The 21,085-nt window shown below is 36.7% G+C and overlaps 1 protein-coding gene across 2 annotated transcripts in view; it reads left to right on the top strand.

Moving 5' to 3' along the window:
* ERLIN1 (ER lipid raft associated 1) overlaps window positions 1–21,085 on the top strand; it is a 35,692-nt gene that overhangs the window by 3,881 nt on the left and 10,726 nt on the right. For both annotated transcript variants that reach the window (XM_004049940.4, XM_019035054.4), the window contains exons 4-9: window positions 2,967–3,013; window positions 4,014–4,075; window positions 6,138–6,263; window positions 7,944–8,017; window positions 14,823–14,881; window positions 18,132–18,223. In XM_004049940.4, the coding sequence (XP_004049988.1) occupies window positions 2,967–3,013; window positions 4,014–4,075; window positions 6,138–6,263; window positions 7,944–8,017; window positions 14,823–14,881; window positions 18,132–18,223 (460 nt within the window). The remainder of the gene's footprint in view (window positions 1–2,966; window positions 3,014–4,013; window positions 4,076–6,137; window positions 6,264–7,943; window positions 8,018–14,822; window positions 14,882–18,131; window positions 18,224–21,085) is intronic.

Below are 21,085 nucleotides of genomic sequence, written 5' to 3'. Positions count from 1 at the left end.
GTCTCTTAAAAAAAAAAAAAAAAAAAAATCAAGGCTCTAACAAATAGATCTTGTTCAAAACCGGGTAGGTCTGTCTCTGCCTTCATGCTTAGTATGTTAAGTCATACTGATGCAAAAATATAAATAAAGGAGATATAGATAATAGTAAACAGATTTTGGAGTTTAATTGTGTATATATATAACAAATATAGTGTGTGTATATATTTAATAATAAACTATCATAAGAGATGTAAATGAAATTAGTACAGAGACTTCAGTGTAAACTAAAATGCTTTGCATCTACAAAAAAGTTTTACATGGGCTAGAGCCAGCCAGTGTGACTAAATAGGAATGTTCTTTATGTGTAAAACGGTAACATTCTAGGAAATAATTATATTAATAAAACCATATTTAAAAAGTGTTCTTGGCCGGGCGTGGCGGCTCACGCCTGTAATCCCAGCACTTTGGGAGGCCGAGGCAGGCAGATCACTTGAGGTCAGGAGTTCAAGACCTGCCTGGCCAACCTGGTCAAACGCTGTGTCTACAAAAATACAAAAATTAGCTGGGCGTGGTTGTGCGTGCCTGTAATCCCAGCTATTTGGGAGGCTGAGGCAGGAGAATCGCTTGAACCTGGGAGACCAAGGTTGCAGTGAGCCGAGATTGTACCTTTGCACTCCAGCCTGGGCAACAGAGGAAGACTCCGTCTCAAAAAAAAAAAAAAGAGTGTTCTTAGGAGAGTAAGACATAAATTTATTTTTAGGAATTTTTGGAACATATTAGAAGACATAGTCCAGATAAACAAATGGTTTAACAAACTTGGCAATTGAAAGGAATGTATATAAATGTGAAATTCCATATATGACGTAAAAAGAAAAAGCAATGGAGAAATTATATGAAAACCTTCAGCCTTCATAAAGTAACCATAGATTCACTTTTTAAATAAATTTTCTGTCATACTGGGAAAGTAATTTTTAAGAGGACGTAAAAGAAATATAAAAGTACATAAAGATAGGGTGTTAAATGGAAGATTTAACATTTGAACTCTTTCCTAGTTCTGAGTTTGAAAATTGGCTAGAGAATATCCTTTTGGTTTAAATAGGAACGTGTATTTAAAGTTGGTGTGGAATATGGAAACTGAATTAGTGTTTTAAAGGAAATAAATAGAATTTGTCTCTTCATCAATCCCCTTAACCTAGAACTGCCACCAATGTTTACTGTCATTCTAATGTCTCAACCTAAGAGTTATTTTTTATTCTTTCCCCTCCTGGAATTTTATATCAACCAAGTATCAGATACCTCCTCTATTATGTCTGGATTGACAGCTTTCATGGCCTTTACTGAATTAATCTAAATAAATTAATTATTTAGCCTCCCAGCTGGTTTTCTTACCTCCCTATAAGATGGAGAATGAGAACTACATCACATGTGAGAAAAGGAATTAAGTAAACATATTTTTGAATGGTTCGTTTTGTGACTGTATATAAGGTGAACTAGAGAGATCCCAAACTCCCCAGCCAGCATTCAGGGCCCTCTATCTAGTATTACCATGGTCTCTTGTCAGAATTTCATCTTTCATCCAAATTGTCCCTTCTGCTCCAGGCAAGCTTATCTACTTTCGTTCGCCTATACACATATTGTCTTCAACTGTCTGTATTTCAGTAGGATATTTATTGAGCTTAAGATATTCCTCTGCCTCATCTGTTCTTATTTCTCCCACTCTAGACCTGGCTTATAAATCCTTCACCTCAGAGAGCTTTTCAAACTACTATTTTTTTCACTTTCTGTAATTTACCACTTAACAGTTCAGTTTATAATTTGTGTTTTTGGTTTTGTTTTGTTTTGTTTTGTACCTGTTGATGGATTGATTGCATTGTAACGTTTTGTCTCCTGTGCTGGATTGTGAACTCTTTGGAAACAGGGACTGTGATTCCTTTTTCCTATGCTTTGTGCTTGATAAGATGCAGTATGTCTAGAATGTACTCATTAGGTGCTGACCTATTTGAGGCCTTAGAGTACAGCAGGAAGTCGTTCATTCTGGATCTGAACAAAGGTGTGACAAGGGCAAAGCAATTAAGTACCAGATTGTTGGTTCACAGGAGGAAGCAGTACTGGTGGTAGCACTTCTGTTAAAAAGGAAACTGAATAGGACATGTGAGAGATCACTAGGTACTAAACTAAAACGTTGACCACAGCTTTAGAGAAGAAAGGTTGCTGTTGGATTCAAGGGAAGCTTTGAGTCTTAGAGTACTTGTATGCATAAAATCTCTTTTATCTTCAACATAAATAGTAATATTAGCAGTGGAATCAAAGTTCAGAGTGCAAGTCGTAGCCAGAGTATCTATGTGAGCAAGCTGTGTTGTTTACAACCCCTGGCCAGCTCCAGGCAGGTAAGGGACTCTGGAAGAGTTTTCTACTTATTAGCAGACTGAACATTGAACCTTTCCCAGTGAATCTTAATTCAAACATTCGCTGTAGGCCAGGCACAGTGGCTCACGCCTGTAATCCCAGCACTTTGGGAGGCCAAGGTGGGTGGATCACTTGAGGCCAGGAGTTCAAGACCAGCCTGGCCAACATGGTGAAACCTCATCTTTACTAAAAATACAAAAATTAGCTGAGCGTGGTGGTGCATACCTGTAATCCCAGCTACTTGGGAGGCTGGGGCACAAGAACCGCCTGAACCCAGGAGGCAGAGGTTGCAGTGAGCCAAGATTGCACCACTGCATTCCAGCCTGGGTGACAAAGCAAGACTCTGTCTCCAAAAAAAAAAAAAAAAAAATTGCTGTAAAATATTGTCTGTCTCAAGTCTTTCATTTCTACTAGAATACAAAAAGAAATGACTGTTCTGAGAGCTAATCTTTGGGAACTGAAATTGTGATGGATCTCTGCTGTACTTACTATCAGCAGCTTTCCAGAGATTTGCCTCTGGTACCAGTAGTTTTTTGACAATGTGTGTCTTGAGTGTTGATGAGATATCTTTTCCTCCCTAGACAACACTACAAACTGATGAAGTTAAAAATGTGCCTTGTGGAACAAGGTAAGCTTTCTCTTTGCCTACGAGCCTCCCTTTAGCTCAGAGTTTCTGTTCCTACAGCTATGATCACTTAGACATATCTCAAATAGGCATGATAGTTAACCCAAGGGGACTTCTGATCTGAGCATTGTTTGAGCAAAGGCCTATCTCCAAATAGGAGCTTTTCCATCTTAAGAACCATTATTGTTCTTATGGTATTATTGGAAAAAACTGGAGTTTTAGAGCAAGTAGACCTAACTGTGTATTAGCACTGCTGCATCTGCTTTATTGACTATTTTTTAAAGACTATTTGTTACAGCAGTTTTAGGTTCATAGTGAAATTGAGCAAAAAGTACAGACAGTTTTTATGTACCTCTTTCCCCAACACATTCCTTTATTGACACTTTAAGGCTTAGTTTCCTCCTTTATAAAGGCAATAAAATCTACCTTGCAGAGTTGTTGTAAGGATTAGAATTACTGTATATGAAGTGCCTAACCAGAACTTGGCCCAGAATAGGTGCTTAATAAAACATAGTTTAAAATTAATCATCCCACCTTCTTCTCATCTGTAGTGTTAAATGCCATCTAATTTAGAGTTTCTGATTCAATAGATCTGGAGTGAGGCCCGAGAATTTGCATTTCTAACAAAAGTTCCTGGGTGATGCTGATACTGCTGGTCTGAAGACCTCACTTTGAGAATTGCTGTCCTAAAGAGGTTTAGGGAAAGAAAGGCAAGCAGGGCCCAAATTATTTCTAGGGTATAATCACTGCATTGAATTGTATCAAAAGAAGAATGTGAAGTTCAAGGTATTTTTTAAATTACTTATTTTAAATGACTATTACAAGTGTACAAAAGACATTGACATCTATAGAGGGACAGAAATGCTATGAAAAAGGAAGCGAACTCTTTCTGTGTTTTAAGTGAATATTAGTATGTTTGATTATCAGCTTCTCCCCAGGTCTATCTATAACTGTGTTTTATGGATTGCCTTTAGTAGTTCACACTTTTTTTCTTTGTTTTTAGTGGTGGGGTCATGATCTATATTGACCGAATAGAAGTGGTTAATATGTTGGCTCCTTATGCAGGTATGTTACCCATCTACCTGTGGTTTTTATAGTTATAGCCAGAGGATTTATAGCTGAGAGATTCTTTGAGGAATAGAAGGGGACTTTGAAAGTTTTATGACTTCATTGATCACTGATTAATAAATTTCTGGGGAATAGAGGCAAAAATAGGTCAGAAGTTCTGGACAGAGTTGACTTTCTGCAACTGTATGAATTACTCTTCTCTGAGCTTAGTGTTTCTAAGAGCAAAATGGTCATTGGTTATTTCTAGAATAGAAAAGTAGTATTTTATCCAGTCAGGATGAGAGATAATTTCCTTGGGTGTTAGAAATCTGTAACTGATCAATTCCTTGGCCCACACTGATTTGCCATCAAAGAGAAGTATTTTCTAGTTGAGATTTGCTATAATTTGCAAAGCAGTCTGAAAGCCTTCAATGTGGGGAAAGCATTTTCTTGATAAAAGATGAAAACCTACAGGTATGGGGTGGGTAGGTACTGTTGTAATCAAAAACTTAATTAGAAGCCCTGAAGAAAGATACACCGTCTTATATGCATGCTTGTTAATAAAACTGGCATGTCTAGTATGTACAGAATATTGTGTTTGGCAAGAATAATTTGAAAAGATGAAATTATAGCCTTTGCCTTCAGGGGTTTTAATTTTACTTGAGAAGACATAATACAGACCTAAAAAAGGATATATTGGGATGTAAGGTCATAATAAATTTCACGTAACCGGTACAGGCACAAATAGTGAAAAGATTTCAGAGTAGAGAGCAGGCATATTACTGTCAAGGGCATTTGGATTATATTTTTCAGAGAGTAAGCATTTTCCTTGTCTTTTTTTCATCTCCTTTCCTTGATTACAAATCATTGGAATGGATTATGATTGAAAAAGGGAAGGGACTGATGATTCTTTAACCAGAGATTAAATAGGAAACTATTTAGATATAATTCATTTGGGAAATGATCAAGCAACTGATTTAGTCATTAAGTATTTATTAATGGCCTGTCCATTAATTTTTTTTCTTTTTTGAGATGGAGTCTTGTTCTGTCACCCAGGCTGGAGTGCAGTGGCACGATCTCAGCTCAGTGCAACCTCTGCCTTTTGGGTTCATGCAATTCTTCTGCCTCAGCCTCCCTAGTAGCTGGGACTACAGGTGTATGCCTCCATACCAGGCTAATTTTTGTATTTTTAGTAGAGACAGTGTTTCACCATGTTGGCCAGGCTGGTCTTGAACTCCTGACTCAAATGATCCACCCACCTCAGCCTCCCAAAGTGCTGGGATTACAGGCATGAGCCACCACGCCCAGTCGGATTTGAAATCCAGTTGCATCTAATATCCCACATGGGAAGGCCAGTGGAGCAAATTCTTGGATCTGAAGACAGAAGTAGAAAGCAGCATGTTTTTGTAGATAAAGAACAGGTTCTGACATGGTCTAGTATGTACCTTTTGGGCATTTCTAAAATTCTCTGTTTCTTAGTTTCCTAATATGCAAATTTAGGAGAATTCAGTGCTAATTTATGTAAATTACCTGATATAAAGCCCAGCTCAGTTAATGTTTTAACAACTTTAAAAAATTGCCTTTTTAAAAATGGTCTTTTGCAACTGCTTTCTTCTTTTATTTCTACTGTTCCTCAGTTTGCCTAGTCTCTCTTTACCTCTTAGCTAAACTTTTGCAGTAATTGCCTTATGCTTTCCCTGCCTCTGATCTTTATGCCTCTCAGTTCATCTTCACACTGCTGGCCAAAGCGTAAATCTGACTGTCATGCCCTTGCTTGAAACCTTTGATAGTTCCTTATTACCTCCAAAATAATGGATACTTTAGTGTGGACTTTAAAGTTAGCCCCTGTTTGACAGGCTAACCAGCAGGTGTTTGGCATTAGTATTACAAATGCAAGGGTATTTGGAAAATTGAGCACAAGCAACACATCAAGATTTGTTAGTTGTGGTTTTTGGTTTCACTATTTTGTTGGCACTTTTCCTCATGTGTAATATATCACCCTGACTTTTACCCTGGCTGAATTTGAAGGTACCTGTGTCATTGTTGGGTAAAACAAACATGGGTTGTACCTCTCCTTCAGTGTTTGATATCGTGAGGAACTATACTGCAGATTATGACAAGACCTTAATCTTCAATAAAATCCACCATGAGCTGAACCAGTTCTGCAGTGCCCACACACTTCAGGAAGTTTACATTGAATTGTTTGGTAAGTGTCTTAATTCTTATGTATGTAAATAGCCAATTGGAAATCTAGTTCAGCTTACTTATTGAGGTTATATTGGTAAACCTTAGTGCTATTTAAGCATTTCTTCTGAATTTATCATAGAGCAATTGTCTTTAAAATATTTTTTATCTTAAGTTTAAAATTTTTTATATAACTTGTTAGAGATTGGAAAAACTACTCACAGACTGTATTCTGTTTTTACTGTAATAACTTAGTGAAAATTAGTTTTGTTGATGTTTTAATAGATAATTTGAAAAATTTAGAAACCTGTGTCTTGAGGCTCCCATTTTTGATGATTTGGTAGGAGACTGACAGGACTCAGCACATAGTTGTGTTCACAGCTAAGATTTATTACAGCCAAAGGGTACAAAGCAAAATCAGCAAGAGGCAAAGGCACACCAGCAAAGTGCAGAGGAAAGCAGGTGCAGGCTTCCAAGAGTCAAACATGTGCCTAATTCCCACAGCAACAAGCTGTGACAACACATGTGAAATGTTGTCTACTAGGGAAGCTCATTGGAGACTCATTGCCCAGGGTTTTCACTGGGGGCTGATTATGTAGGCACCCTCTGCCTATCACATATCAAAATTCCAGACTCCTGGAAGGAATGCAGGTGTTTGGCATAAACCACATTGTATAAACAGTTCACAGCAAGTCAATTGTATTAGCTCTGGGGATAGTGGGACCCTTCTACAAATCCAAGTTCCTAGGTGCCAACCAAGGATGAGTTTACAAAAGGCCTTTCTAAGGATCGCAGTATCAGCCCTGCTTTCTTAACTCACTTCTGTACAACTTACTTTTCATTTATGATAGTGGAAGTTCTGACCAGGGAATGAGTTGTTGCTGTTGGTAGCTCACTTTTCCCTCCTGAAATTTTTAGTGAATTTCTAAGATGAAGGAATAAGCAAGAGTAATCAATTTAAAATCTACCAATTGAGTCCTCTTTGGTGATTGTCAACCACTGAAGTGGCATATGAGGAAACTGATGGGTCCTGCTTTGTCTCACCACCAGTCATTTAAATAGCCAAAGTACCATTGAGGTGAATAGAAGGTGCATAGTTACAAGCCCAAGTGTTCATGCTGTGTGTACTTCAAATACTTTTCTATGAGCTTCTCTCTCTCTCTCTCTCTTTCTCTCTCTCTCTCTCTCTCTCTTTAAATCCAAAATAACAGTGAGGCTGAGATCCATGGAAATGAAGTTTAGTTATTTGGGAATTTGAGTAAAGGTTTACTGAACATAGAAATTTGTTTTTCTTTGAGAATGAGGATACATATTGAGTAAGAGCCCTGAGTTAAGATACTAGAGATCCAGATTCTCCATTTATTAGATCAACATATTTTACCCAGTAGTTGTTTATCCAGTATATAAGTCTAATAAGTTACCCAGTAAAAAAGCTTATCCATAGTTAAGTAATACATTTAGTGGGTAAACTTATTGGATAAACAGACTATCTGCTTGTCATCTTCGTTCCTTAATTTCTTTATTAGATAATTCCTCGCAATTTTTTTCCCACACAAAAGGGAAGAAAAGGCAGTTTAAGCTCTGTAAAAGAATAGTACTGTGGAAACTTTAGGTCTAATAATGATTAGTTTTGTTTCATTATGAATACAATGTAAAAAAAATTGACTATCATGAGATCTGTTGTTCTTGCCTTAAAAAACAGATCAAATAGATGAAAACCTGAAGCAAGCTCTGCAGAAAGACTTAAACCTCATGGCCCCAGGTCTCACTATACAGGTAAGTTCTTTTCCTAGGGAAGTTTTCTGGGGATTTTGAGAGCTTTGAGTTTGTTCCTCCTCTCATTGGATTGTTTTATTCAGCAATTATTTGAGCTGCTATGGTGATTTATAGAATACCTTTCTCAATTTGACTTTAGATCTCTGCCAAAATAAAATACTCTTGTAGCTTACTATGGGTGACATTTGTGAACTCCTAGAGGGAACTGATAAGCTGAGGCTCTTACAAGGAAGTAAAATTCATATTTCTGCCATGTATGAATCATTAAGATACAGTAATGGTTATAAATCAGTGTAAGCATAATCCCTGCCCTCAGTAAGATTATGAAAAGGGAGTTCAAATGTAAGATTTGAACAATCCTGGACAAAATAGTTATCACAAAGTATTAATTGACAGATGAATCTATTGAATGATTATTGCTGTAAGAGTAAGAGAACATTGGAAGACAGTGTGTCTAGGAGAGGGCTGTGATTGAGTTGAGATTTTAAGTAGGTTTGGAAAAATTAATTGGATTTAAATGGGGGAAGAATGAGAAAGGTATTTCAAGTGGGAGGGAGAGCCCTAGTAAAAGCAAAGCAAGGTAGCAGATGAATTTAGTGGTAGTGGTGATGGTGACGTTGGGAAATAGAATGGTGAGAGGTTTTACCCCTGCTTTTTTTTGGGTCACTGTGTTTTCCAGATTGTGGGTTGTAAAATCAACTTTAGTGAGTCATGAACAGCATTTTAAATAAAATGGAATAGAATAGGAAAATAAATGGCATGTAATAAGTTTAAATATTCTGTGACACTTGTGTTTCACAGTGTGGCGGGGTAGGTGTTTATATTGGACGTCAGTGCAAAATGTGTTTCTTACTGTGTCCACAGTCAGTAACATTCGAAAGCCACTGCTCTGGATCCAGATGACCTAAGAAGTTGTATTGAGGCTTCTCTAGTGTCCTTTCTCAGGAGCTCTAGGAGACCAGTTGATTGTTGATTGTTGTGATGAACATTACTGCAACTAAAGCTTATCACATGTCTCTCAATTCTTTACACTCAGCACCACTGCTACTGAGAGTGTGCGCTCACTGTGATTGTATGTGTTCGTGCTTCTCAAAAACAAGACTGAAAGATAGGTGGGGTTTTCCTCATGGCCTCATTCATGCAATGTCATTATCTCAGGCGCTTGAGGGTGAGCCACCAGAGTTAAGGGGTCATTTGAAATGTCCAGAGGTAACTTTGTAAAATCCCCTGAGTTGTTCAAATCAGTTGTAGCTGGAGTAGCTTTTTAGTTTTAAAGATAGTGAATGTGAAGGTCAGCTCTTAGATTCTGCCCAGGGTGTTACTCAGAGATCTAGCTCATTCAGCTGTTGTTTAGAATTCCTTGCCTTGTATTACTTAGCCATTTTTCTGTTCCCAGTTTTTTGCTATTAAACAATAGTGTAATGAACATTCATGACACATGTTCTTGTATGTACAAATTCTTTCAAACTGACTGTACAAATGTACATTCTTAACAGCAATATGTGCAAATAATTGTGACCCATGAACTCACCAACATTGGAAGCAATCAGACATACTGATTGTTACCATATGGATGGGTGGGCAATTATATCTCCCTTTGATTTGCATTCCTTTGGTTATTAATGAGGTTGAACATCTTTTGATACATTTATTGGTCATTTATACTGTCTTCTGCCGATTGCCTATTCATATCTTTTGCCCATTTTTCTGTTGGATTGCTTTCTTTCTTACTGATTTGTTCTGTATAAATTTGGAATTTTTATACACACAGGTTATTTATGTTGTAGAAAAAAGTTAGATACTAGGAAAATGATGAAGAATAAAATGAAATTCACCAGTAATCTTATTATGCAGGGATAACATCATTTGTTATATCTTTCCCGACTATTCTTAATGTATATGAACAAATGTTTGTAGATATAAATGCATACATGCTCAACTAAAGCAGAATCATACCATACTTGCTTTTTTCACTAACATTGTCTATGAACATCTTTCCAAAACAAAAATATAGGTTTGGTAAATCATTACTTTTAATGGTTATATTTAGTGAATCTCTATGGTTTCAGATTTTTTACTACTGTATGCATGTTGGAATGACCAAGCTTATATATTCTGTACATCTTTTTAAATCCCTCTCTTACAATAAATTCTTGAAGTGGGATTGATGATCAAAGTGTATTCCCTGTTTGGGGGCTTATTGATACATACTACCGAATCACCTTTTAGAAAAATTTTAGCAGCTCTCACCCTCATTAGCAGTGTTGGTAAGCTGTAGTTCTTACACATTTGATTGCATGATTGTACCCAAATAATTAGCAGATGCAAGCTTTCCCTTTCTCTCTTAATCCTTTTGGAGAAAATTAGTCTGTTATTTTGTATTAATTATTGAAGTTGAATACCCTAGGTTATTAGCTGTTTTTATTTCATTTATAAATTGTTGGTTTTGCTCATTTTTTTAGTTAATGATTTTTCTAACTGATTTTAATAAGCTATTTTTGGCTGGGCATAGCAGCTCACATCTGTAATCCCACCACTTTAGGAGGCTGAGGTGGGAAGCTCCCTTGAGCCCAGGAGTTTGAGGTCAGCCTGGGCAACATAGTGAGACCCCTTCTCCACAAAAAATTTTTTTAAAAAATTAGGTAGGTGTGGTGGCATGTGCCTGTAGTCCCAGCTACTTGGGAGGCTGAGGTGGGAGGATGACTTGACCACAGCAGGTTGAGGCTGCAGTGAACTGTGTTCATGCTGTACTCTTGTCTGGGCAACAGAGCAAAACCCTGTCTATAAATAAATAAATAAATAGCATTTGTATATAGAGAACTTGTTTTTGAACCTTACCCTTTGAGAGGGGTAGAATTCGTTTTTAAAAATAAACTATTTTTCATATGTTAGTTATTGTAGCTCTTTTTTATATTTATAGGAAACATTTTCTTCCAATTTTTTCTTTGTTGTTTAACTTTGTTTTTTCCTTGCTGATAACTTTGAAGTGTTCATGTTTTACGTAGTAATTTCAGTGATTTTGTCTTTATGGTGTGTTGCTGAGCTGGCATGTTTTAAGAGCTTTTCACCACCTTAAAAGTATAGCAATTAAAATTAGAAATTATAAAAATTGTATCTGGTTTTACAGTTGTATCCTTAGATTTAAATCTTTTAATTCATCTGCAACCCATTTTGATCTCAGTTGCAAGGTAGGCCTTCAGCTCCATCCCTTCAACCCCAAATTGGGTAACAGCGGTAATTACTAAATAGTTTATTTTTCCATCTTCCCCCTTCTTTGAAATAGTTTTTATGTTACATACTGCATTCCATTAGATACTGGAGTCTTTTTCTGAACTTAGTTCTGTTCCATTGATCTTCCCGTTCCTACTCTTTCATTAGTTATTGAGTCCTTGGTCTTTTCTCGTCAAATCGAATTTTCTCCTGTTTTTTTCATCTTGTCAGTTAATGGTAACTCTTTCCCCTCAAGCCAATCTAGAAGTGTAGGAGGCATCTTTGACAATCACCTCACCCTCAGCATCTAATCGGTCCCTATGTCCTGCAGATTCCACCACCAAAATCCGTGTATTAATAAAACTGACCACACCTCTATCTTCACTGTCATCTCAAGCCAAGCTACCAACTCTAACCTTGACATGTGCAGTAGCAGTAGCCACCTGTCTTCTTTCCCCACTTTCACTTTTACCTTTGTCTACTTCATTTTCTGCACAACAGCCAGAAGGATCTTTTGAATTTACTTATATTTATTTGCTGTTTTTATAAAAAGTTATTGAATGAAAAAATGTAGTTTTGTTATACGTTCTTAAAGTGGTAGAGATCTCCATTGTTTTAGGGTTTAAAAAAATTTTTAAATAATTTTTATATTTTGCAATAACTTAAGCATACCCTGAGAAGAGAAGAGCTCCTTTGCTTTGGTTGCTTTTGTCTTGTTATAAAATTTTTTTTACAATAGTTGGAATGCATTTTAAGAATTTCAAGTCTGTTTTTGAGCTTTGTTATTTTTAACACATTACCATATGGTTGTGATAATTCAACTTTTTATTTTAAAATCTGGCAAGAGACATCATCTTTTAAAAAATAATGGCCTTTGCTGTTTCTGCCAGCTTAATCTTCCAGATGAGTTTTCATTATCGATATTTTCAAGCTATATCAGGCACCTAAGTGGTCATATACATGTTGTTTTGTTTTGTTTTGAGACAGGGTCTCCCTCTGTTGCCCAGGCTGGAGCGCAGTGGCACGGTCATAGGTCACTGCAGCCTTGAACTCCTGGGCTCAAGTGATTCTCCTGCCTTAGCCTCCCAAGTAGCTAGGAGTACAGATACACACCCCCACATCTGGCTAATTTTTTTATTTTTTGTAGAGATGGGCCTTTGCCATGTTGCCCAGGCTGGTCTCAAACTCCTGGCCTCATGCAATCCTCCAATATAAGTTAAAAATAGAAACATAGTTTATGGCTTTACTTTATCATATCAGCCTTTTTGGTTTTTAGAATTTCTGATTTAGGGGAGAAACTCATATCCTAAGTTAAATTAATACCAATGGATTTAATGAATTTTAATGCTGTTCAATATGTAGTCTTTTTTTTTTTAATCATTGAGGAATGATTGATTCTTGGTAGATTTATCATATGTCTACAACTTGAATTCACTGCCTTCTAGTAATTTTTGTGTTACTATTTTTACAGCCACTATTTTATTTTTTTCCTTTCCATATATTTATATACCATTTTTCTTCTTGAAAAACTACTCTGGCAAATTAGAATAATAAAAATGGTCGTCTTTGATTTTTTTTTTCCTATGTTATTTAAGGGAGTGACTATATTATAGACTGGCTTTTGATTTATAATATATGCTTAAAACCCAGGGGTCAGTTTCAATACATATATTCCTTTCATTAGCCATTTTTTTCCTCCATTCACTCTATGTATGTGAGTGGGGTGGGGGCATTATTTTATTTTATTATTTGAGGTTAAGGGCAGAGGTTTAATAGGCAAAAGAAACAGAAAGGAGAATAGCTCTCTCTCCTGTGAGGGAGAGGGGTGCCTGAGTGGGACTTCCCACTTTTACTTTTAAAATCTCTTTTGATGCAACTTACTCATGGTATCTGTACAGCAAGTGTTTATGTTTTCACATATTTGAAAATCTGTGAGATTTCCCAAGATTGGCAAGCACAATGTAGTATGTTCTTCAGCCTCATCCAGCAACATAGGAGTCTTCAAAAGACAGTCCTGGCCGGGTGTGGTGGCTCACGCCTGTAATCCCAACACTTTGGGAGGCCGAGGTGGTTGGATCACCTGAGGTCAGGAGTTCGAGACCAGCCTGACCAACATAGTGAAACCCTGTCTCTACTAAAAAACAATACAAAAATTAGTCGGGCTTGGTGGCGCATGCCTGTAATCCCAGCAACTAAGGAGGCTGAGGCAGAAGAATCGCTTGAACCTGGGAGGCGGAGGTTGCAGTGAACTGAGATTGCACCACCACACTCCCGCCTGGGTAACAAGAGCAAAACTCCATCTCAAAAAAAAAAAAAAAAAAGTCCTACTTTACGCTTATTTTAATAAGGCTAAAAAGATATGTAGCCAGTCTCTTAATTAAATGCAGTATGACAGTGCTTCCTTGAATCATATTAATCCATATTGGAAGTAATCTTATGTCTGCTAGTCACATGGTGAAATCTGACATCTCACAAAATCTGGTCCTGAATTTTTATTTGTCTTCTGCATGTCTCCACTGAGTTGTGAGGCCTCACATGTGTCACTGCCAGTGTGTTGTGAGTTCTTTCCACTCAGCCTTCAGCTGCTTATTCCATTCCACTGTAATCCTTATATTTAGTTATGATAGTCCTCAAAATTACCTACAAATTTGACTCATCTATTTCATATAGGAAATGCTATGTCGCTTAAAAGTTTTAAAAGCCTTTAAAGAAGACTAAGTGCTTAAAGGCTTTGTTATTCTTAAAAGGTTAGCCAGTTTTCAGAAGGAAAACTTCTTCAGACCAGCAAAGTGTTTTTTGTGTGTGTTTGCAGTATAGGTGGGGCGGCGGGGTATCGTATGTTTAGTAAAATCAAAAGCTTTTGAGAGATCAAGTCCTTGATGTAGAAAAGTCAGCCTTCAAAAAACAGTACTGTCCAGGTAGATAATCTTAATTATGTCAAAGAACACTATGATTAGGGAAACAAAGTGTCTGGTAAACAGCCTCTACAAAGACAGACTTTGTTCTAAGTGAGAGTTAAGGAAGAAAGAATATAAGCTTTTAATTGATATTTGTTTTCCTTCAGCCAGTGGGCTGTTTACTTACAGCAAATACCAAGTGATTGCAGGGGTTGGAAGTGATAGATTAATTTACTCACTACTCACTGTATTAAATTGTATACACCAACCTGGGTTTTTTTGTTTGTTTTTGTATTTGACTAATTGTTTCTGACTTTACAATTTCAGTCTTGGAACTTTGCCTTCCCGGCTTCTTTGGTTTACAGGGTTGAAAAAGAAAGCAAAAGTATCTAACGACCTTTGTAAAACATCTTTTAAGTGAGAACCTTTTTCATAAGGCAGTTGTTTCCTCAGTGGGTAGATGGTTTTTCCTGTAATCTGGCATTGTGTAAGGAAGTAAGAAGCAGCTTGTCTTTGATTCTTGGTGTGATGGCATGAAAAGTAAATGTTCTGGTGGGATCCCCAAACGTGTTAGTAGGCTGCTATATTATAGCTGTTGTTTATTAGATTAGTATCATTTGAGGGGCTTTTCTGTAGAAGATTTAATTTGAAGATTTATCTTTCAAATATACTTTGGCTTTTTCACTTTTATTTTTTAGGCTGTGCGTGTTACAAAACCCAAAATCCCAGAAGCCATAAGAAGAAATTTTGAGTTAATGTGAGTAATATGCATGGGATCCCAATATTTCTGTTTAGGGCTGTCTGCATATTAATACTCCAGTCTAGAGGAAACGTGTGAGACAATACACTCTGGGGTGGAGTATGTGTCTATCTTCTTTACTCTTACTCTAGTAATATTGCCTATTCTTGTGTCTTAATTCCCACTAGACTCCTATTAGTGTTCTTTTTATGTATGGACATTTCAGGAGCAGTTTCAGTGGCTAAAGATGCAGTTTGCTGTAAAACTATTGCTGGAAGCTTAAGGAGCTATAATTTTATATGAATAGTACCTTGAATTAAATATTTAATAGAGGAAAGAGTCTTGAAGCCGTTAGGGTTGAAGAGAGTGCTCATATTTTGTTTCTGTGTTGTAATGGTAGGAATAGATATCTTGTTGGTATAAAGTTTGGTTTTCCATTGTATGTGATTGTATATCTAAAATTAGACCTGGTTCTTTATAATGTGCCTCTAGGGAAGCCTTGCTTCTGTTGACTCCTGGTAGCCTTCTCTTTTATGTATCCAGGGCTGACTGGGAATGAGAAGACATGAAATTAGTTTCTGACAGGATCCCTTTTAGGGGAATACTTACTGTGTTTGAAATGGCAATATTGTTTTCGTATGACTGGTACTGAAAAGAAGAAATAAAAGTCTTTAGGAAATTTGGCTGATGTGTTAAAAGGGAAAGTATAAGACGCTGGAAAAATAAATTTGCACAAGTCAAGGATACCACAGATGTATAAATACTGGAAGTCCAAGGAGCAGTAATACTACTTTATGAGGTTATTTACTTCTGAGTCCTTTTTGTTACCATGCAGATTTTTATTGTTTTTTTCTTCTTTTATATTTTCCTTTTCCCTCATACCTTCTCTGAGCTCGTACAGAGTTTTATTTCTCTTTTTCTTAATTTTTTTTTTTTTGAGACAAGGTCTTGCTCTGTTGCCCAGGCTGCAGTGCAGTGGCACAATCACGGCTCACTGCAGTCTCAACCTCCCAGGCTCAAGTGATTAAGCGATCCTCCCACCTCAGCCTCCTGAGTAGTTGGGAGTACCAGTGCATGCCACCACACCTAGCTAAATTTTGTATTTTTCATAGAGACGGAGTTTTGCCCTGTTGGCCAGCCTGGTCTCAAACTCCTGGGCTCAAGCAGTCCTCCTGCCTTGGCCTCCCAAAGTACTGGGATTACAGGCTTGAGTCACCACACCCAGCCTGTTTTCTCTTTTTCATTGTAGACAAAGAACTCTTCTTTTAAAAGTATAAAGTGTAGAGTGCCAGGCTGGGTAGATTATGGGTGTGATCCACTTATTTAAAAAATATTTATAGGCGGGCTGTGGTGGCTTATGCCTATAATCATAGCACTTCAGGAGGCTGAGGCCGGCGGATCACCTGAGTTCAAGAGTTTGAGACCAGCCTGGCCAGCATGGTGAAACCCTGTCTCTAGTAAAAATAGAAAAATTAGCTGGACATGGTGGCAGGCACCTATAATCCCAGCTACTGGAGAGGCTGAGGCAGGAGAGTTGCTTCAACGAGGGAGGTAGAGGTTGCAGTGAGCCGAGACCACGCCATTGCACTCCAACCTGGGCAACAAGAACGAAACTCCGTCTCAAAAAAAAAATTTTATTAAACTGTCAGCATGTCTTAGGCTTTAAATATGATTGCTTAGGCTGGGTGCAGTGGCTCATGCCTGTAATCCCAGCACTTTTGGGAGGCCAAGGTGGGCGGATCACGAGGTCAGGAGATCGAGACCATCCTAGCTAACACAATGAAACCCTGTCTCTACTAAAAATACAAAAAATTAGCCAGGCATGGTGGTGGGCGCCTGTAGTCCCAGCTACTCGGGAGGCTGAGGCAGGAGAATGGCGTGAACTCAGGAGGCGAAGCTTGCAGTGAGTCGAGATAGTGCCGCTGCACTCCAGCCTGGGTGACAGAGTGAGACTCCATCTCAAAAAAAAAAAAAAAAAATGATTGCTTCTGGTGATGGAAAAATGAATATTGTGTGTTTTCTGCTCTCAAATAAATCATAGTATTCAGACTGTCATTTGATGTCTTTATCAATGTTATCAGAGGAAAGGGGAAACTTTGAGGGGAAGTGTTTTGGGGAAACTATTGGAGTTACTTTTCAGATGATTCTGGATCTTTCTTAATTTTATGGACTATTGGAATTCCAGAATTAAAAGCTACCTTGGGATGATCCAGTATAACCTTGCACCTGATAGTAGTGTTTTCTTATACCATTTCTGCCACGTGGTTACCCAGTAGCTACTTGTACATGCTTAGTAATATGCCAGCCATTTCCATTACAGGTTTAGTATCCCTTATCCGAAATGCTTGGGACCAGAAGTATTTTAAATTTTGGATTTGTAAAGATTCTGGAATATTTGCATAGACATAATGAGGTATCTCAGGGATGGGACCCAGGTCTAAATATAAAATTTATTTATGTTCTTCCTTGTTGGTATAGTGGTTAGTTTTTTTTTTAAAGGTATTTTATTTATGTCCCATATACACCTATAGCCTGAAGGTAACTTTATAAAATATTTTAAATAATTTTGTGCATGAAACAAAGTTTACCTTAAGTACTTATGTGTGGAATTTTCCACTTGTGTCATAATGTGGGCTCTCAAAAAGTTTCAGATTTTGGAGCATTTTGGATTTCAAATTTTCAGATCAGAAATGCTCAACCTGTATTAGACACTGGAAGCCTTAGAAAATTCTCCTTACTGTAAGCCCCAGTTTACTACCTAATAACTACCACCTAGTTATATCTTCTGTGCAACAAATATGGTCACTGCACATGGGTGCCCACCTGAGGAGGGCAGGGGCTGAAACCCAGCTTCATTCTGCATGTCAAACCATGCACCTGCAGGACTGTAGAAGCGGCTGGTGCCGTTTTCTAATTGGCACAGAGCTGCTGTATGGACTAGCTGGAGGTCTAACAGCAAAGGAAGTATTGATATATTCCCTTCCAAATCACAGGCTTTACACAATACAACTAGGAGAAGAAGCCAAACTAAAATTCAAATGTACTAAATTTTTTTCCTATCTCTGGGTGACTTTGGGCAAATCATTGAATCTTTCAACCTCAGATTTATTATAAGTAAAATAAAGTAACACCTCTGTTAACCTACCTTAATGGGTCCAAAAGCTCATGTTGACAAAACAGTTCTCTGACTCACTGTAGGGTCAGAATTACTGGCTGTGACTGCACATAGGAGAATCATTTCTAATTTTTATAACATTTTGCTTCACAGGGAGGCGGAGAAGACAAAACTCCTTATAGCTGCACAGAAACAAAAGGTTGTGGAAAAAGAAGCTGAGACAGAGAGGAAAAAGGCAGTTATAGGTACTTGGATTTCTCTGAAATGATTGTCTCTAAGTACATTTGTTGTTTGTCCTGTTCTTTGTCAGTCTCATTTTGGGTATCATGGGACTCAGTAAGATTGCATCATAGGTAGTGGGGAATTCTGGAATCTCCACTGTACATTCAGATGTTCTAAAGCCTTTAAAAGTAGGTGAGACCAGTACTTAATGATGTGCTGTGGCTGTCCATCATGTTGTTAGATGCTACTGTTGTCTCTTTCAAGAACAGGGAGAATGGATAGGGTTTATAGGCAGCTTGAGTCTGTGGATAGCATTTTCATTTGTACAGATTAAGAATAGGGAAGTTTTTTGACCAAAGTTTCAGATCGTAGTATGCATCCTTGTTGTTGACATACACTTAGTTCTACCTGGATAGATAGTGCCGTTTATGAAAGCATGGCAGGATTGTTTACAGTTCATTTCAGATTACAGTGGCTTCCCTTATACGCCAGGTCACTGTGTATTAGATTGCCCTCTTTGGCCCTCGGTTGATGCTGAAAGTTTAATACATCTTTAATTAAATAATTCAATTATACAGGAATGTACAGAGAACAATATAATGAAAGCTTAAGATTTTGCCTTATTCCCTTCAGATCTTTTTTTTTTTTTAAGAAAAAAATTAAATATCTGTTTGAAGCCTCCTTTGTATGTTCACTGGTCCTACTCTTTGACTTTTCTTCTCAGATTAACTTCTATTCTGAAGTTGATGTATATCCTTTCTGTCCATATTTTTATACTTTTACTGTAAGTGTGTAACAGTTTATAAAATTGTTTTACCTGTTTGAAACTACAAAAATGTTACCAAACTCTTATTTTACAACTTGTCTTATTTTCACTAACATTGTTTGAGTTTTATTCATATTGATACATGTAGATCTAGGGTTTTTTTCTTTTTTTGGCATTTTATCCTTATTCTCTGTGAGATGGTAGATCGTTTATTTTTAGCTGCTACATTTTTCGTTCTATGAGCGGGCCTAGTTTTACTGTAATGAATTACCAATGGAGAGTTAGGTAGTTTCTAGTTTTTCCTTATTACAAACACTGCCACAATAACATTCTTATCCAGTGCCTCCTGGATACAGTGTACATGTGCAGGTTTCCATAGAGTAGCATTACTCAGTGTATGGTGTGGGCCAGTGCCCTATCACCAGCTTTTTGTTTCTGAGCCTCAATGAGATGAGTACAGAAATGGAGAATGAGTGTTTAGAAGTTTTTATAGCATTTTAATACAGCAGTTTTATGTCTGTTGAATCAAAAATAAAAAATCAGCGTATATATTTATGTTTTTGTTTTTTAATTTCTTTTTTCTAGTACTGTAATTTGTTTTTGTTGTAGTTTACAATTTATTGGTTCCTCATAAATTGAAATACACACACAAAAAGGTAAGGTACTTTTCCACAGGTAGTTTGAGAAGCAGTGCTCTAGAATAGCTATCTCAAAGTAGAATTGATGGGTCATAGGGTAGCATGTCTTCACATTCAACATATTGACAAATTGCTCTCTCAAGTGCTTCTTTGATTTTACCATCTCTTCAACAATATTTGATTTCCAGTTTCTATGCTGCCATATTTGAATTCCCATTTCCACACATCCTTCTTGGTCCTTGGAGTTATCAGACTTAAAACTTTATGCCTGTTTAATGGAAGATGTGGTATCACATAATTTCAATTTGAATTTCCCTGATTGTTAGTAAAGTTGAATATTGCTTATTGGTCATTCAAGTTTCCTTTTTTGTTGTTGTTATATGAATTGCCTATTAATGTCCTTAGCCCATTATTTGATTGCTTTTTTGAGTTGATTTGTAAGAGTCCTTTCTGTCTCCTGGATACTGATCCTTTTTCAGATTTATGCATTTCCAACATCTTTCAATTTGTGGCTTGTCTTTGAACTTTACAATGTCTTCGATATACATATATGTGTAGTTTTTGTGTAGTCAAATTCATTAGTCTTTTCCTTTATGTTTTGTGCTTTTCCTATCTTAAGAATTCTTTCCCTAGTCCAAAGTAAGACTTTTATTCTAAAAGTTTTAAAGTTTTGCTTTTCATATTTAAGTCTTTAGCCCATCTAGAATTTATTTTGGTGTTGAGTATGACATAGGGATTCAGTTTAATTTTTTCAAGTGGCAAGCCAGTTGTCTCAGACTGTTTATTGAATAGTTTATTATTTCCTCTACTTATTTCTAATGCCATATCCATCATACAATAAGATACTATACATAATTTATTCTGATGCCAGAATCTGTTATTTTCCAATTTTTTGATCTCTCCTTCCTCAATATTAATTTGTTTTAATTATTGTAGCTTTTATGTTAAGTCTTGCGATGTGGAGAGTGAGTTGTGTAACTATTTCTCTTACCTGTTAACTATTCCTAACTATATTTAAAATTATCCTGGACTATTCTAGGCCCTTTATTCATCCACATGAATTTTAGAACCAGCTCCTTAAGTTTTGTGAAATATTGTGTTGGGATTTTGATTGGAATTGCATAGAATGTATGCATCAATTTGGAGAAAATTATGATATTGAGTCTTATAAATCTGTTTCTCCATTTAGGAGAGTTGTCTTTTAAAAAGTGTCATAATTTTCTTCTAAAGTTCTTGCACATTTATTAAAGATTTGTTCTTATATACCTTTATTTTTTTATTGACTTTTTTAAAGGCACATTTTCTAATGGGTTTTGTATAAGTATGCTGTTGATTTTTTTATTTAGCAATATTGCTGAAGATGCTCTTATTTCTAATAGTCGCTTAGATTTCCCATGAACAATCATATGGTCTTCAGACAATAGGTCCTTATCTTCACATAAGGACAATTTTATTTTTCTTCTAAGTCACATACTTTTTAT

This window comes from Gorilla gorilla, chromosome 8 (assembly GCF_029281585.2).
Source record: "Gorilla gorilla gorilla isolate KB3781 chromosome 8, NHGRI_mGorGor1-v2.1_pri, whole genome shotgun sequence".
NCBI classification, from domain to species: Eukaryota; Metazoa; Chordata; class Mammalia; order Primates; family Hominidae; genus Gorilla; species Gorilla gorilla.
Note: the sequence above shows the minus strand (reverse complement) of the source record. Positions and strands in the feature narration are given on the sequence as shown.